Source organism: Cariama cristata, unplaced genomic scaffold (assembly GCF_000690535.1).
Source record: "Cariama cristata isolate BGI_N322 unplaced genomic scaffold, ASM69053v1 scaffold12016, whole genome shotgun sequence".
NCBI classification, from domain to species: domain Eukaryota; kingdom Metazoa; phylum Chordata; class Aves; order Cariamiformes; family Cariamidae; genus Cariama; species Cariama cristata.
In genome coordinates this window covers 1-13066 of record NW_009621566.1, presented here as the reverse complement: position 1 = coordinate 13066, position 13066 = coordinate 1, and the positions used below count along the sequence as shown (strand labels likewise).

General features: G+C 40.2%; 2 protein-coding genes across 2 annotated transcripts in view; one reads left to right on the top strand and one right to left on the bottom strand.

The window, feature by feature from the left end:
• The window catches only part of AGXT2 (alanine--glyoxylate aminotransferase 2), a gene marked incomplete at its 5' end in the record, with an annotated part of 12758 nt that extends 12579 nt beyond the window's left edge, over window positions 1–179 (top strand). The window contains one exon of the mRNA XM_009702010.1: window positions 69–179. Within this exon, the coding sequence (XP_009700312.1) occupies window positions 69–179 (111 nt within the window). The remainder of the gene's footprint in view (window positions 1–68) is intronic.
• A 2215-nt stretch (window positions 180–2394) lies between these two features.
• Window positions 2395–9937, bottom strand: DNAJC21 (DnaJ (Hsp40) homolog, subfamily C, member 21). Its single transcript, XM_009702009.1, has 9 exons — window positions 9854–9937; window positions 8844–9148; window positions 7385–7536; window positions 6937–7024; window positions 6536–6694; window positions 5855–5894; window positions 3736–3926; window positions 3253–3328; window positions 2395–2559 (listed from the first exon to the last, which is right to left on the bottom strand). The coding sequence occupies exons 1-9, from the start codon at window positions 9935–9937 to the stop codon at window positions 2395–2397; spliced, it is 1260 nt and encodes a 419-aa protein (XP_009700311.1).
• Between the last annotated feature and the right edge of the window lie 3129 nt (window positions 9938–13066).

Sequence of the window (13066 nt, the reverse complement as noted above, 5' to 3'; positions counted from 1 at the left end):
TAGGTAGGCTGCTAGAAACTGTATTCTTTCCATACAATTTTAAGGAATGGCTTTTTTTCTCTCCTCAGACTTTTAGAATTAAACCTCCTATGTGCATTACTAAAAATGATGTCGACTTTGCTGTGGAAGTATTTCATGCTGCTTTACAGAGACACATGGAAAGAACAGCTGCAAAATAGACTTGATCTGTTTCCTTACATGAGATGCACACAGAATCCCTGATACTTGCCACCCGGACTCGGCACTGATCTACATAGGATAAGAAAATCAGAGTCTGAAGATGAAATACTTGTTCAGTGTCATAAGACCACTGTGACAGATCCAGTGTTTAATAAAGAATATGCTCTAATCAGTTTTGTAAATATAGTTCAATTCTGTAGCGTTTGTGTGTATTAGCTGCACATCTATTCTAGCATTAGCGTAAAAAACCCTGATTGGATTAAATGGGTATCAGATGAAGAGGCAGACATAATATTCATCTATGAAAGTCATATCAAAATTGCTAATTTTTAGAAAGTGACAGGAAATAAAGTTGTTTTGAGGAAGTATACTGTTTGGACTTTGTAGCATCTGTAGTCCCCCGTGGGGGGCTGCACTGGAGTGTCTCTTGCCACCCTGGCTGCGTTCCTTTGTGCCACAGCATTTACTGCCAGGTCTTAAATATGTTTTCACAGAAGCACCACGTGCTTCCGAAGGGCTGAGTGGTGGTGTGTGGTGTTGCAGAGCTGGCTGGGACCAGCGCAAGGTAGTGCCGGACTGCCTTCCACCTCATTGCTGCCATTTGTACCCAATACATACAAGCATTTGTAAAACATACAAATGATAAAGTGGTTTTAATTAAACAAGAAAAAAAATTTAAGTCAAATTTTTTGACTTAAATTTGACTGAACAGGGTTCAGTCTGTGAGATTTCACTTACAAAAGCATAGTCAGTCTCTGGCTGAGAACCACCCTGAGCAGAACGTAAATGGAGGTTTCAAACAGAATTAAAACTGTTTACCCTTACTACAAGGATACACTGTAATAAGAGCATGAAAAAAAATTGTTTGCACAAAGCTGAAAAGTTTCTAATTACAGTAATTATTTTTATTATGGGGCTCTAGTCCAGTCATCATCATTTCCAAAATACGCTTTTCTTTTCCTCATGCTGCTTTTGGGATTGCACAGCAGGCCCATTACTCATTTAGCAAAGATGCAAACTCTTGAAATGTTTCTTTCTTACCTAATCACTTTTTTAATGTTTTAGTTCATTACTTCCTTCAGTTTCCAACAAAAAAAGGGTGTTGCAGACAGTCAACAAGTACTGTACATTTATCATTTTACTTTCATTCACATTTTAACATTTTAATAATTCCTTGACCCAATAAACATACCGTGTCAACTTCTGGGGAGAGTATTGGGCCATTTTGTGTGATGAGTTGAAATCTGAGAGGAACTTACTTAATACAAGATCAATGCTTCTGGGAAATTTCAGTCTAAGGGTTTCCTAAACAACATACTACAGCGCTTCCTGAGCACTGCCTTCTCCAACTGCATTGACAATTCCTGTGTAAAATCTACTCCAAAATCAGGTTTTTGTTATCCCACTTTTTTTTTCCCCCCCTTGTTTGTTTTTTTTTTAAGTACTATTCAAGATCAGGTAGATTATGCATTTAAACAAAGGTGCAATACCAATTCCCATGTTGTTTTTCATTAGAAATCACAACAAATTAATTTATTCATGTCACTCATTTATTTCTCCCTTCATTTATTCCACCACAACTCTTCCACTAGACTTCTTATCCCAACACCTGGAATGCAGGTAGATGTACAAAACCAACAGAATTCTCACAACTGATTTAAACAGCTTTGTCATCTTGCCTTGCTGTTTCCCTTCTCTCTGCTGGTAAATGCAATTCAGTAGTTTGAAAAGGCCCTTGGGGATGGCGCAAGAAAAGCCTATGTTTTTCCATATCTTGGTGATGTTTCATCTTTGATAGATGATGAAACAAGCACAAGACCTTCCACTGGCTACACTCACCCTGAGCTAAGCCCTCTCAACAGAAAAGCAGTAACACAAATGTTAAAATAATTTATTATTTCCTCTGTATGGGTACTTTATCTGTGAAAATTTCTACAGGAATGCAAGGTGAGTAGCTTTGATTTCCTACTTCCCCACCCGCACTGTGAAAGCTGCTGAGATGGTAGGTCAAATTCAGTCATTAAAGAAAGGCTGATAAACCAAAAGAAAGCATGGGTTCCTTCACAAGATAACATTCCTTTCGTTGCATCTTCCTTTTTTTTCCACAATTCGGACTTGCCTCCTCTGTTTAACTCCAAACACAGGCAACATGCACCTTTCAGTTTTGGGAGAGTTTTCATGTACAATTCTGAAGACTGTCACTGTAACAAAGTTCTATCTGTTTTTACGTTTCTCTTTTTTGTTTCTGGTGTTTACAGCTCCATTTACAGCTGGTGTTTGCGTTGCTTTTGCATGTCCTGTGGCTTTTAGGTGTTCAAACAGTTTATTTCGGGATGGAAATGCACAGTTACAGGTTACACAGTGGATGGGAACTTCATTCTACAATGAGGAAAAAAAAAAAAATGCTTCACATTCATATGGATGCAGTTTCCCTTATTCACATTTCATTGTCTAAGCTGTTCGTTTCTATCACAGATACTCCATTACTGATTAACAATTAAATATATATTAAAAAAAAAAAATCACGAGTATAACTTCTTGAAATTTCAAAGAGTATCAAGTAGAACCAAGAACAAGAATAGAAGCCATGCAAATCTAATTCAAGATAAAGAATGCTTTTGATCTCACCTGACTACACACACTTACTTACAATACCTTGGGCTCTGAGATTTAGTGAATTTAATATGTCTCAGCTGTAGTTATTACAAGATTTTGCTCTTTGTAGGAAGCATCAGTATTGGGAAAGATGCAAATGGTACTGCCTGTCACCTGCCTGATGACAACAGCTCTGTCTTCAGTTGTTTAATTTATTTGGTTTGAACTGCCTTGGACACAGAGCTTTAGCAACTCTCCTAGAACCGAGATTTAGTCCTGCTCTTCTCTGCGAGTACAAGATCTGATGTTCCAGTCTCCTCACTTCTAATAAAGTCACAGGGATAGAAATACCTGTGCTATTAAAAAATAAGCAAAGAACTGAAACAGAATTTGTGGACTCGAAGTGATCGAACAACCAACCTTGTTTGTAGTAATATGACCACCAGCTTTTAAGTAACGTAAATAATTTTGACATACCATTGTTGGCTGCTCTGAAGATGCCTTAGCAGACTTCCTTGCATCCTTGGCTTTTTTCCCTTTAGGCTTAGTACTGCTGCTAGACAAAGAGAAACCAAGATCAGTGCACAGGAACATCCAACGTTTACGAGCTTCCGATGGTTTTCATCATCAATACCTCCACTGCTTTCCCCTGTTCTTCCCTCACACAGAACAATGTAAGTGCTTCCACAAAAAGATAAAGCAATTTCATTTATATGATCAGTTGTTGATCTCAAGAATCAGCTAGATGATGAATCAGCAACTGGTAAGCGATGAGGCAGGGATCTGCAGTCAAATGCCATTTCCAAAGTATGTCACAACACTCCTTGTTGAGTATATTTATTCAACTCTGATTTAGCGGAGCAGCCCCTGTTCACATTGGTGGGTAAATTTAGACTTGTTTGACAGTATCCAACATGATGCAGAATGACACAGTGACTGCAATATTGCAAGTCAGCGCACCTTTTCGCTTCACTTGTTGCATCATTCACTTGGCAGACATCTTCTGTAGTGCTTGCGTCCTCTGACACAGCACATCTTTGGCCACCATTTACCAACTCCTCTGCTAAGCCACTGTCCTTGTCCACACCAGGCACCTCCTTTTGTTCATCTGTTTCTTCATCAGCACTTTTATCAAAAGAGTCCTCGTAAGTCTGTCCAAACAGAAGAAATGCAAGTTAACTACTTTAAGTTCATTAGTGATTATGTTTATAGTATTATATTCATTTACCTCAAACATGGGTGGGGAGAACAGAAAGCCATGGACCCTCTTAATTTTACTGTGTGTTTTCAGTGAGTTTGTTACAGGTAAAACCTTAGTTCTCCTGTTTTGAAAGATGAAGCCACCTGTGATGAAGGGAAGAAACACCAATAAAACAGCCTCTAAAACTACGGAAGAGGAGAATGAAGGTAGCTTTCAATTATACACAGGGCTCATCCTGTTCTGGCTACCATTTCACATTATAAATAATAGTTTTCCTTTTAACTCTGCAAAATGTTAATTATTTAGACTAAAGATTTCTGTGCCAGACACTTGCATTAGGTCACTTAAGCCAAAATCACTGAGCTGACTAAAGCTATATAGACACAGTGTATTTTCCCTCCATAACGTTAGAAACACTGGCAGCCTTTTCCATGTGCCATAAGACATAGACTCAGTGCATGCAGTTTGGCAAAAGGTCAACCCCTTAGCATGTCTGAAGATCAGCTCCCAAAAGCAGGATAATGCATCTGACTTTACACTACATTAGTGCAACTCTATCACCTCTAGTATCTTTTGCAGAGTCTCAGCTACCTGAAAAAACTTGGCTGATCTACCTTCAGCAAAAGAAAACAAAAACTGCAGTGATTCCCTGCACTCCACAGAGCGTGGTAGAGGTTGGAGGTTATGCTTCCAGAAGAATCTCTCTGCCCAAGATTCCAGCTCATGCGACCCAAGAGTGGCACCTACTGTCTGGGCTGTGGAAGACGCTGTGACCAAACTGATGGAAGAGAGGCACAGTGCATATATACAACCTATACAGTGAGAACGAGACCTGATTTCAAATCCAGGAGGCAAGAGTTGAACAGGAGCCTGATGGCCTGCATGCAAACAAGAAGGTCAAGCCAATACTGACTTGGACTATGCAATACCAGCCAAAGAGAAAGAAAAAAAAATCAGTTGCTTGAAAGTCTCAGGGAAGTTTTTTGAGGATGAGAGATAATGATGGTGTGGGAGACGGCAGAGAAGGTGAACACGTAATAGGTGACTAGGGGAGTTAGGTTGGGGGAAGACATAAGACCATCTTGGGAAAGGATGGAAGAAGCAGGACCTGGCACAGATGGCTCACCAGGACAAGGCTAGGATTGAGGTAGCAAGTAGAGTAGAGGCAAGATTTGCAAAGGATCAAGCTTGAGGAATGCAGACAGAGGAGTTTGCTTGCTATGGCACTCCTGCCACTCAACCCTGAAACAGCTTGCAGTTCTTGAATTTCACCCTGCCGCTATCAGCAGAGATCAGTCATATCATGCACAGACTCAGATCCTGGAGTACAACAGATTGGTGTTATTCATGTTTACAATTCAGGTGAAAAGTGGAATGGATGTGTTTGTTCTGACAACTACAGTGTCAGTCAGGTGCCAATAATGTGTTACTTTTGGGGTTTTTTCCCTAAGTTAGAGATTAATAAACAATACATTATACCAACTCTAGCAATCAAAGCAGAAAACAATCACCAAACAATTGTGCTGCTAATGCACTAAGGCCATTGCTGGTCTTTCTGATCAATTCCTTGCATTCTCCCCATCTGCTGCTTCTGTCTGTTTTCCTGTTGGCTTTTTAGAGCGAGCACCACATTTATTAGGATCTCAACAAACAGAACAAAGTGAGGTCTATGAGATTATTATCATAAAATATTATGATAGTGAGTGTAATAAAAATTATTTTGCAGTCAAAGAAGAATTAAGAATATCTGAAACTAGTCTTCAAGTTCTGTAGAATTTCAAGTTCTCCCTTATTTTTCAGGACAAAAAAAAAAGCCCAGTTAGGAGATAGAAAAACTGGGTTGTGAAGTTCCCTGAATATCATTATATGACTACATACCATCATTGTTTTCTGTTTCTTCCTCTGCTTCTTCGAGAGTCTGTAAATATAAGAATTTAAAATGATGTCTTTTCAAGGAAAAAGAAAAACAAATAAGTACAATTTCTAAAAAGGTACCAAGTCATACTTTTGCTTATCATCTTAACATGGTGTAGGAAGACAGTAGACACAAACAGAAAATTACTCATGCTTGAAGTGAAAACAACAGTTCTCCTAAACTACTCATTGTATTTAGTACAATGTTAATTCTGCTCAAACTGAACTTGGAAGACACTAATGAGATAGCTGGTATTATTCTTTGGCCATTCAAAAAATGGAAGTTGTGCAACTTACTTCATCAATCCTGGTTTTAAGTACACTCATTTTATATGTATGCCAGCATCCATACTGACAAAATGTACCATCTCAATGAACACTGGCCCTGTGGCAAGTTCCTCATTTGAAAAATAACAATCACTACTTTTCCTTAACATGTAAATTTAAGAAGCAGAGAAAATATGAGACTATTATCCTACAACATTTGAATCCAGTCATACTAACACATGCATTTTACTGGAACTCTGATACCAAGAAATACTTAAAATTGCACAATACTGTGAGTTCCAACACAACTATAAATCATCAGAAGCTCCCTCTGAGGGTCTCGTTAGTCATGATAAAATTAAAACCAATTTAAAGTACTTCTGCTTGGGCATGTCTTCTATTTCTTCCTCCTCTTTCGCATGTATTCCATTTGCATCATCCAAAGACACAGGAAATTTCCCTTCTTCTTCTTCCAGTTGCTGTCGTAACAGTGCTACCATCTCTCGATGCTTCTTTGATTTTTCATGATTCTTCATGCTGTGAAGACCAGCAGATCGTTACTGCAGGTAGCTCTGAGCAAACATTGTTATATTTACATATAAATTAATAACAGGCCCATTATCCATCACTACTAAGTATGGAAAATTCTGCCCTGACAATGTCTCTACTGGAAAGGTGACACTGACCATTATGTGAAGTTAAAAAGTCTTTAAAACGCATTTTTTAAAAAGTTAAAATCCAACACCCCCACCTCCAAATCCCCAACCACAAGCACTTACGCTTTCTCAGTTTTTAACAATTTGTCACAAGCAGGGCAGTACAGACCATCAACAAATTCAGCTTCTTCAGTTTCATCATTCAGTTTGTCTGAAGAGATCAGTGGGGATCAGAGAGACAAAGTCAGATGAGCGATTTTCGAGTAAGCCCCTCTTAAAACCCCAGCAGATAGTCATAACACTGACACTCAACTTCTTTAGTATTATTGACACACACACAGATCAAGATGACCTCAGCAATTCATACGTTAGCATAAATTAACAGCTGTAGCTTGATGTCTTCTCATGTTCAATGGAAAACACCAGAGAGGGCCAGACTCTAGCCTGGCACCCCTCAGCTAGAGGCAGAGAGTTGCACTCAGTCAGAACTGTGAATCTGGGGCTTTAAGTGCAGTGAGCCAATACTCAGGCTGCAACGACCCAATATAGATCACCTGCCCACACCCCATACCTTCAATGCCTTTTGTCTCCTGTTCTTCTAATTCATCTTCATTATCTGATCCATCTCCAAATTGCTTTTCATATTGTGCCTCCATCTCTTGCAACTCTCTCTCCAGATCTGACATAGTTATCCAGCTCTGCTCTTTATACTGCTCAGCAAGCCTTTAAGTAGAATAATAGAGTAACTTCTACATTGTGTCCATGAGATGGGAATTACAGAAACAGTATTATTTAAAAGGTAACTTGTTCTTCTCTGATATTTTAGGAGAAAAGTCTTAAACATGTTATGATGGAGCAAACAATTTTCCGTAGGGCTGGAATTCTGAGCAGTTAATTTGTTATGTCAGTCAGCACATCTACGCTGCAAATAAAGAGGTATTAACATAGGTGAGTCCTGCTTGAACTTCAGGCCAGAGATGCTATGCAGCATGGTCAATATCAAGCTGACAGCAGGAAAGTCAGCTCAATCCTCAAAGCAATACAGCTGCTTTTACCTGCTGCAAGATCCAAACCCACGAACAGTACAGGAGCACGAAAGCCACAAGCACACTACTCCTTGACTCTGCGCTACAGGAATGTATCAGCTTAGTTTTCCAAATCTAAGTGTGGCCCAAGTTATCAATCCATGCACTGCAGTATAGCTTAATTTTGCTCCAGTTGGCTCCTGGACTCAGAATTACCAAGCTATTTGTCGGTAAATGCATAACTTTGCTTCATTCTCCCTTTAGGAAAAAAAAATATTTATAAAAAGAAATAAATTGTACATAATCGATTCCATATATATTTTAATTATTACATGATTCTAATCAATATGCAATTATTTTGCAGGTGCACTCTTATTAAGAATTTAAGCTCCTTCCTCCCATTTGCAGGCAAAAATCTCTTCTAGTTGGAAGAATAAATTGTGCTTATACTTTGGAGATCGCCTTTTCCTTCTAATTAAGTTTGGGAAAAATAAAAGCATAAAAAAAGAAAGTCTTTAGTCCAATGAAAGGGTCCCTTCTGAAGAGTTAGAAGGAAAAGCAAAACTAAGTTTATTTTTCCCACTTTTGTTTTAGCAGGTGCATTTCCAAGGCAGATGAAGCTGATCTAAGTGCAGGTTGTCATAGTCTTGTTCTCCCTCATTCTAAACTAAAGAGAATGTATATTTTAAAGGAACATAGTAACTATTAAGTCTTACTTCCCCAGGTAAATAAAAGCACACCGGATTCTGTGCTACTCCGGCCAGTTACCTGCAGCACATAGATAACTATTCCCTGATTCCCTGGTTATCTTCGATCTCTACATGTCAGTACAATGCAGAGACACTCAAGTTTCAAAAAACTGAGACTTCAGACTAAAACTAATACATAAAATTTTCAAGGATGTTCGAAAGAGCAAGTGAAGCTACTATTAGAATCTAACTCTATATGGTATCCTTATGGATAGTTTCTCTGAGTTTAAGAGAGATTTGTTCCACATTTACATACTTGGCTTGTTTGAGCTTCTGCTGCCTCCGAAATTCCTCTGCTTTCCTAGTTTTTTCTGCATTTTGTTCTTCTACAAGTTTTCTGTGAGCCTGTACTCTTTTATCCCGTTTTCGAATAAAGGCTACTAGCTGACGGACCAGTTCATTCCTCTCTTTCCTTGCTTTATCTCTCGTTTTCTTGTTCTCTTTTTCCATAGCTCGTTTCTCCCAGCGGTTCGAGGCTTGTCGTGTGTCGTATTCTTCTTTCCAAGCAAAGTTTTTCTGAGTACAGAAACTCTGCCAATATGCATAGAATGGGTGGACTACCTGTAAGGAGAAAAAAAAAAAAATTAAACAAGTCAGTTGTTTATGGGGGGGACAAAAACCATAGCAAATAATTCAGGACATTTGTAGCAGTTTTGTGTCTTCTATACAGGTCACAGTTTTCCCTCCGAGTATAGATAAATCACATGACGGTTTAGAGAAACCCCTAAAATCATCCTTAAAATTTCAAACCATGTCAAATCAACAACCTTGTCTAAACTATTCCAAAATGCAACTTCAAATAAATATCCCCTTGCAGGATTGGATCATGCTGACATCAGTGTCCAGTTACTTAGCCTTGCCATACTTTTCCTGTTAAACTGAAAAGCACAATCAGAATCATACATGCTGTCCGCAACCAATTGCCTAAGAACCACCATACTAATGTCCTGGTTTGGCTAAAATAGGAGTATTTCTCCTTTCAGGAGTTTTTCTTTCAGTTAAGTTTCTTCTAACTAACTGCACTTTCTGAAAGTGCAGCTGTATGTTCTGCAGACACTGTCTGCTCACAGACTTGATAACGCTCCATGTTTATAGTTGCTACTGAAGTATCAGTAGGACTGGTATGCAGAAAGGCCCATGTTTATACTTATCCCTATGAGAACGAAGGCCACTGCTGGCTCTCTTAAGTGGAACAAGTGAAAAGTCATAAAAGGCTCAGACCAGCAGAAAAGTGTGGACAGAACAGGTGACCAAAAAGTGACCAACGAGGTATTCCGTCCCATCCACGTCATACTTGGTATAAAGCTCAGGGGTCACAGGGCTCAGTCTCTCTTCCTTCACGGCCAGCATCCCTGTAGGACTCTACTCATTCTCCTGCCTCCGACCCCGATCTGTGCATGCCTGAATCCGGTTCCTGTCGACTGCAGAGCCCAGTGCGGGACATCGGGGTGCCTGCCCTACCGAGGCAGAGGCATGAGCTGCCGCCACCTGCAATTACCCCACCATCATCAGGAAACTCAGTATCGGGTTTGTATGTTTTTCCTTTTATTTCCATTATTAACAGCATTAGCATTAATATCATCAGATTCTTTTTCATTATTATTGTTTTATTAAAGTAGTTTTAATCCTCCAATCCATAAGTCAAGTCTCTCTCCCTTTCCTCCAACTCTTCCCCTCCCAGAGGAGGGAGGGGTTAACAGAGAGCCCCTGCTGCCCCTGTTAAGAGCCGGCCCAGTCTTAAGTAGTGACATTAAATTACACCAAAGGTCAGCTGTACATTTCCAATGGCAGCCAAGGACCAGCACAATATGAGCAATAAAATGAACACATGTACATAACACTTTTTCTTCCCTGTATATTCTCTCTGCCTCCAGAGGAAGACAGAAATTAATAGCCCTTGATGGATTTTTCTTTCATTAATTTGTTTAATATTCCATTTATTAACCCATGTAAATTGTTGGCATACACAATAGCAAGGAGCTGTGACTTGCACGGTTTAACAAGGGGCTATGTGAAGATGCACTTACTCCTGTTTTGTAACCACATTATATGACTGCAAATTAAAATGATGCCTTCTAGCTCTCACATTAAAAGAAACAGTAAATTAACTTTCCTTATTCTCCTTCTCTTTACTATTAATGAGTAAATGCTGGATTAATAAAATGGCATAATAATTATTTTTTGTTCCATTCTCTATTCCTCTCCAAATAATTATTAATCTTCTGCATTTTGTATATTCAGGAAACAAGATATGCCTAAACTCCCTTCTTACATTACCTGCCCCATTAAGCTGCCTTTTTACCACTTACTCCTATGTACACTACTGTTTATTTTTTTTAATACCTCATAGAAGTATTTAACCTAACAGTTTAATATCTCTTCTTCTAGTATCAACTCTTCTCCTCCTCCTGCCATTGATATTGACATGGACAACTATCAATACCTCAACACTAATTTCTAATGGCCTGTCTACATGCAAAGGTTCATGGCTGTGGCCTCTGGCAGGTAAGTCACTACAGTTTTTCTCTGCTATTACAAAAACCCAAGTCTGTAACAACCAATGAATATTCATATTTAATCCAACAATCTAAGTGAGACTCGACTCCCTATCTCAGGTTTCTGCTTCAGAAGGGGATACCTTCTGTGCAAAAGGACACATGGCCATCAACTGGTGACAGGGAACATCCTTCCTTTCACCAACTGTATGAGCTAAGACCTTCCTCCTCCTCAGCAGCTACTTGAAAAACAAGCACATATCTGATACTCTCCAGAAAACTGTACAGCAGCTCTTCTGAACTCCCAGGTGAATTTTGTTTTGCCTACTACTTATATTTGGAGCTGATCGTTTTTTTCTGCATCTAATTGACCTGCAAGTCTTCTCTTCGCATGAAGCCTTGTGAAGTCACAGACTTAAGATTATCTTCCCTGACTGCCTGGCATTGCTTGAGCCATCTCTCCAGCTTCTTGTGAATTAGCTCAGTAGACTGAACAAGAGAGCATTCACATCACAGAGAAGGACTAGTGGGTGATGTGATGGTCAGTGGCCATCTTGGGCATAGTGACCACAAAATTTTAGAGTTTTCAGTGTTGGGTGAAGTAAGATGGCCACCAGCAGAACTTCCACCTTGGACTTTGGGCAGGCAGACTTTAGCCTACTTAGAAGATTGATTGCCAGAGTCCCTTGGGAGACAGTCCTGAAGGACAAAGGAGTACAGGAAGGCTGGATATGCTTTAAAAAGGAATTGCTCAATATTCAGGAACAGGCCGTCCCCATGTGTAGAAAGACCAGCCGTCAGGGAAAAAGACCGGCCTGGTTAAACAGAGAACTTAGACAGGAGATTAGGGATAAAAAGAGAATATACTGCCTCTGGAAGGGAGGTCAGGTAACTTGGGCAGAATGTAGGAATGTTGTGAGGTCACGTGGGGAGAAGATTAGAAGGGTCAAGGCTCAACTAGAACTTGATTTGGCCACTGCAGTTAAAGATAATAAAAAAAAATTCTATAAATATATTGGCAGCAAAAGGAGAGTCAAGGAGAGACTCCATCATTTGACGAATGCAGAGGCTAGTGTGGTGACAGGGAATGAAGAAAAGGCAGAAGTGCTCAATGCCTTCTTTGCCTCAATTTTCAATTGTCCTCAAGACGCTCAACCCCCAGAGCTAGAAGTTAAGGACAAGGAGCTGAGCAAAGTCCCCATAATCCAGGAGGAGATAGTTAGTGATCTGCTGTGCCAGTTAGACTCTCTTAAGTCTATAGGTCCCGATGGGATCCACCCCAGATTGAGAGAACTGGCAAAAGATCTTGCCAAACCACTCAATCACCTACCAGCAGTCCTGGTTAACTAGTGAAGTTCCAACAGACTGGAAGTTAGCAAATGTAGCACCCATCTACAAGAAGAGTTGAAGGAGGATCCACGGAACTACAGGCCTGTCAGCCTGACCTCCGTTCCGGGTAAGGTTATGGAAGGGATCACCCTGAATGCCAGTACACCAAGATGGATTTATGAAAGGAAGGTCCTGCTTGACCAATCTGAGCTCCTTCTATGACAAAGTGACCTGCTTAGTACACGAGGGAAAGGCTGTGGATGTTGTCTACCTGGATTTCAGCAAGGCCTTTGACACCGTCTCTCACAGCATCCTCCTAAATAAACTGGCAGCTCACGGCTTAGATAGGTGGACTCTTCAACGGGTAAAAAACTGTCTGGAAGGCCAGGCCCAGAGAGTTGTGGTCAAGGGAGCTAAATCCAATTGGCAGCCGCTCACCAGTGGTGCTCCCCAGGGCTCAGTGTTGGGGACAGTTCTGTTTAACATCTTCATGAGGGGAGTGAGGGCAACTTCAGTAAATTTGCAGATGGCACCAAGCTGGGTGGGAGTGTCAATCTGCTGGAGGTTACGAAGGCTCTGCAGAGGGACCTGGACAGGCTGGATCGATGGGCTGAGACCAATGTCACAAGGTTCAACAAGAACAAGTGCCAGGTCC

Bases quoted from the DNA above. Each gene is read 5' to 3' on its own strand.
- DNAJC21 (XM_009702009.1), bottom strand. From the start codon at position 9,937: ATGCTGGCCGTGAAGGAAGAGAGACTGAGCCCTGTGACCCCTGAGCTT. The intron at 9,149-9,853 runs GTTGGTCACTTT...TTCTCCTTACAG, and splicing joins TGGATGGGACGGAATACCTC to GTAGTCCACCCATTCTATGC. The intron at 2,560-3,252 runs GTATGTCAAAAT...TCCTCATTGTAG, and splicing joins CTTCAGAGCAGCCAACAATG to AATGAAGTTCCCATCCACTG.